Source organism: Aedes albopictus, chromosome 2 (assembly GCF_035046485.1).
Source record: "Aedes albopictus strain Foshan chromosome 2, AalbF5, whole genome shotgun sequence".
NCBI lineage: Eukaryota > Metazoa > Arthropoda > Insecta > Diptera > Culicidae > Aedes > Aedes albopictus.
Genome location: NC_085137.1, coordinates 406,659,790 through 406,664,788, shown reverse-complemented (window position 1 = coordinate 406,664,788; position 4,999 = coordinate 406,659,790). Strand labels below are relative to the sequence as shown.

Sequence of the window (4,999 nt, the reverse complement as noted above, 5' to 3'; positions counted from 1 at the left end):
TATCGTATAAAATGGGCCGAAGGGTCTCAGATTTTCATGAATTTTTTTCCACTGGCAGGGCTCATGGATATAGGGTGACGATGGGTATTCTCGGTAGGTTTGTTCTCTTCGTCATGGGGGGTTTTTGTCGGCCAAGTTTCCTGAAACTTGGGCATATAATTCAGCTTGGTTGGGAAAGATTTGAGGCCAACTCGGAGTTCAACAGCTTTAAAAAAAAAACCCATGACGAAGAGAACAAAACTGCCGAAAATACACAATTTCCCCTATAAACAAAAAAAAATGAGAAAAATTCAGGGCCGCTTATTTTTCCAGAAAACTCAGATGGACATTTTTTGTTTGCCCCTGACATTACTTACTTTCAAAAATTATAACTCAAGAACGAAGCATCGTAGAAACAAAGTTTTTTTTAGAAAATGAAAGGAAATTTTCTCAGAATTCAAAAAAGAATAGTTCATATATTGTTTTCCACAAAATTTTCCACAGTTGAGAAAATTCGTAAAGCAAAGCCGGAAAAACTATGCCCAAACTCGTGGAAAATTAAAAAAAAAGTTTTTGAGAAGGTTATGTTATAAACTTTAATTGCTGAAATTTTTGGAATGCACTTTTTTTCGTTTTTGAGTTATGGCCAACTTTGTTGAAAAATGCCCAAATATGCAATAAAAATCTTTGCTTTGAAAAGTCATAACTCAAGAACGAAGCATCGTAGAAACAATTTTTTTTAAATGAAAATAAAAGCAAATTTTCTCAGGAAAGAATAAAAAAAATATGAAGCGGAAAAAGTTTTCCACAAAACTTTCCACTGTTGAGAAAATTCATAAAGAAAAGCCGAAAAAAATATGCCCGAATTGGTGGAAAATTTTCAAAAAAATATTTTTGAGAATTTTTGATTTCATGAGCTTTGATCGCTGAAATTTTTGTAATGCACTTTTTTTTTCTTTCCTGATTTATGACCAATTTTGTGAAAAATTACCTTGTAAGCCAGGGGGAGCGACACTAGTTTTGCCAAGCCAAAAAACCTCAAAAAAGCCCAAAAAAGTCGCTGAAACCCGCAAAAGTTCGGACATAGTTGTCCCGGCTTTTCTTTATAAATTTTCTCAACGGTGGAAAATTTAGCGGAAAACTTATTCCACTTTATATGTTTTTTTGGATTGCTGAGAAAATTTGCTTTTATTTTCAATAAAAAACTTTGTTTCTACGATGCTTCGTTCTCGAGTTATGATTTTTCAAAAAAGGCTTATATGACACATTTGGACATTTTTAAACAAAATTGGCCATAAAAACGAAAAAAAGTGCATTCCAAAAATTTTAGCAATTAAAGCTCATGATAAACCTTTTAAATTTTTTTTTAAATTTTCCACGAGTTCGGGCATAGTTTTTCCGGCTTTTCTTTACGAATTTTCTCTACTGTGGAAAATTTTGTGGAAAACTTAGTCCAGTTCATATTTTTTTTTCGATTTCTGAGAAAATTTGCTTTCATTTTCTAAAAAAAAACTTTGTTTCTACGATGCTTCGTTCTTGAATTCTGATTTTGCAAAGTAGGCGACCCCGATTTTTCTCAATTTTTTATGAGCCCTGCCTGTGGAAAAGTTTCATGAAAATCTGAGACCCTTCGGCCCAAACCCGTACGGTACCGTAAACCGGGGTCAAATTGATCAGTGGGGTGAAATTTATCACTCGGGTACTACATTGTTATTTCATACTAGGAACTGTTAAGCATCGTAATGATCTTAAACTTTTTACGTCATCTGATTCGTAGATGTCTAGAGATGAATGTAGACTTTTAATTTTAAAGAAAAAAGATAGTTTTGCCTAACTCTCAAGAAATTTGCAATGTATTTTTCATTTAGCTGAAATCATTGCTATTAAACAATCAATTGCTAATACGACTTCCCGTAAATTCTCTGTTTTAACATTTTTGTGGAGCCTTGGTTGGGATGTTATGCAGCTAATCAGAACATGAAATAGTTATAAAAAGTTCATTTTATGAGGAAATAGTCATTTATTGTGATAAAAATCACTTATTTCATGTGGAATTGCCTACCTTTAGGCGTTTAAAGGGAAATTTCAAAATTTAATTTTGCATTTAAAGTATTAAATTCACTAGTTGTAAGATTTTAGACGCGTTATTCGGTTTTAGAAGAACAAAATTAAGCGGAGAAAGAAATTTTCCTTTCCAACCGATGCTTTATTGTAAACTGATCAATTTCGCCCCAAAGTGGCTTTTCCAATATTTTGATATTTGGAGTTATTTAACCTAAAGTTTTAATTTGTTGAACAAAATTCTGTCACATGGTTCCATGGAGATCCACAGGGTACTGGTTTTTCAGATATTCTTTTGGCAACATTTGAACAGGCACTCATGTTATCTGCAAAAGTTGTTTTAAAGTGATCAATTTGACCCCGGATTACGGTAATAAAAAAAATCCAAATTACGTACATACCCAACATATATTTTTCACCCTTCTTCTTTTGTATATATCAAACCGTTTCCCCGTGTAATTGGTGCTTAACTTTTTCTCTCAACATTCAGCCAGATGGCAGCACCTCAGGTGCTTACTCCACTTCACTTGCCTCTCTGGTTCACACATTCGAGTTGTGTAAATAAAAATAATGTGAATGCTTATCAAGATTAGGAAGCAATGTTTTTTTTCTACTTCTTCTTCTTCTTGGCGTGATGTCTAAACTGGGACAAAGCCTACTATTGATTGATGCACCAAGCGGTAAGAAGAAGAATTTTGACATCCAAGCGGTGTGCCGTTTACATCCATCGACCAATCAGCGACGAGGATCTAATCGACGGCACACCGCTTGGATGTCAAAACTTCTTCTTCTTTTCGCTTGGTGCATCAATCAATAAGGGCTTCCACAGTGTTTTACCCGAGAGCTTTCTCTGGCAATGACCATGTTGCATTAGTAGGTATAGCATGTGGCAGGCACGAAGATACTCTACACAAGGAAGCCAAGGAAGTTTCCATTATGGAAAGTTCCTACACCGATCGAGAATCGAATCCGTCACAATCAGCATGATCTTTGCTGAATACCCGCGCGTTTGCCGCTTCGGCGCTTACAAAGGCCCCCCAAAAAGTAAAACACAAATTACAATAATAAAGCGAAACATTCCACATTTGCTATGAAGTCGTAGGAGTGTGCAGGATAGCACCAAAACATATAGGAAACACACTAGGTAGAAGATAAAAATACAAAAGATTACAGCAACACACATAGGCAGTAATGAATGTCCACACTTTTTTTATAATCCATCGTTTATTCACATTATTTCCCAGTGTTGCACAAGTTTATCAGCTTAAATAGCGAAGAAGAAGAAAAAAGGCTGGCATATCAATTGCATCAATGTTAGTTCTTCGATTTTTCCTTTCGATTTTGCTCGGTATTACGCAGTTTGGTGGTTATTTTTCTGGAATGACCGCTGGGATCGAAATGATTCGTATGTTCACTAGCTTCCTTCTTGGATCGTTGCTTTCCCGAGTGACCGGAGAACACGTACTTGTCGAAATCAACGTTGTACTTTTCGTACTCATCAAAGTGTACTTCCGACATATTGCTTTCCTTTGTTCTGCCTGGTGGTTGCCTTGAAAGCAAATGAAACTACGCAGCAACTAATCGATGTTTGAACGCTGTTCTGTAATTGAAATTGAAACATATTAAAATCATTTTCTTAACATACAATCAATGAAGTTTGACTCACCTAGATAAATATTCACTTCAAAATAAATAGAACTGGAGATAATTATTTAGAGATTTATTAGTTATTTTTTCTCGACTTTGGTTACTTCACAAGTGGCTATATTCACTGTCGAACGGTGTTCTGACGACTGAGCAAATATGGAATGCTTCACTCTATTTTTGTCCTTTGTGTTGTTGCGTTTTCATAAGCATTCGCATTTCATTTGCTCCGACACGAATGAATACCACAGTTGATAGGTATTTACTGTGAGTGAAACCTCCCGTTTTTAACATGGCAAAGCCTACAAAGTCGAAATTAAGTGGCTTTTTATAAAATACTATAGTATTTATAAATTTATTTAAATTCAGTAACTTATAAATTTATTCCAAAACTGTTTAGTATACAGGGTAAGAAGTTTGAATTGCTACAGAATCAGTATCTTATCGAAAAAGAAATGTGAGACAAAACTACATAACATGCATAATTAGCAGCAAATCGAATTACTTTCCTCGTATTTACACCGATAAGCTTTTTATTAGACATTATTTAGAATTTATTCGAACTTGACATCCTACATATAGAATATAGAAATGCTTTGAAATTAAAAAAAATGCATGTTTTCACGAAAACAACAAACCTTGTCCAGGCGGCAGCACCTTACCTCCATTGAAGCGAATACGACTCTGAGAGACCCAACCTACATACACGGTAAGATAATCCCGCAAATGTCAACAATGAGACTCACCAACACATCTATACGTTAGTTATGAAAAGTTAGTGATTGTTTCCAGATTTTAGAAGCTACATTTCTTAAAAAAGTTAATTAGAAAGTATTTAATGTGGCCATACAAATTATGGCAAACTTTGTAACTATTTTTTGTTTATTTTTTTTTCTTTTCTCACTAATCCATAAATATGTGCGGTACTATCATACCTTATATATATGAACGTTGGGAGAGGTGTACGTGAGCATTCCACAACGTACGTGTGGCCAAGGTTCTATACTTCCGCGAATGCGTATGTATTAGTGAAAAAAAATTAAAAATAAATAAATGCAATGATGTCCGCTTAAGGTTACAAGGGGCCATTCACAGGGCTGTTACAGAAGTACATATTATTCTCGGCGCGATAGAAAGTTAGAATATGCAGCTCACCGAAAATGGATTTTTATTTTCAAAATACCTGCGAGATACCTAATTTCGGAAGTTGTGTATTCGATTCGCATCCGGGATGCGCTTCCGACTTCCAAAGTTGGGTATCTCGCATAAGATTTGAGAAAAAAAATCCATTTTCTAACGTTCTTTTGCAACGACA

At 34.9% G+C, this 4,999-nt stretch overlaps 1 protein-coding gene across 2 annotated transcripts; it reads right to left on the bottom strand.

Annotated features, from left to right (window-relative positions):
- Positions 1 to 3,245: 3,245 nt before the first annotated feature.
- On the bottom strand, positions 3,246 to 4,337 carry LOC109410420 (nuclear protein 1). Of its 2 annotated transcripts, XR_009997964.1 has the most exons (3): positions 4,323 to 4,337; positions 3,707 to 3,986; positions 3,246 to 3,640 (listed from the first exon to the last, which is right to left on the bottom strand). XR_009997964.1 is itself a non-coding variant. In XM_029876595.2 (2 exons), the coding sequence occupies exon 2, from the start codon at positions 3,556 to 3,558 to the stop codon at positions 3,355 to 3,357; it is 204 nt and encodes a 67-aa protein (XP_029732455.1). In that variant the 5' UTR covers positions 3,559 to 3,640; positions 3,707 to 3,865; the 3' UTR covers positions 3,246 to 3,354. The 2 variants fall into 2 exon arrangements, 1 of the variants encoding a protein (XP_029732455.1); XM_029876595.2 differs by lacking the exon at positions 4,323 to 4,337 and having other exon boundaries at positions 3,707 to 3,865.
- Positions 4,338 to 4,999: the final 662 nt, after the last annotated feature.

Bases quoted from the DNA above. Each gene is read 5' to 3' on its own strand.
- LOC109410420 (XM_029876595.2), bottom strand. From the start codon at position 3,558: ATGTCGGAAGTACACTTTGATGAGTACGAAAAGTACAACGTTGATTTC.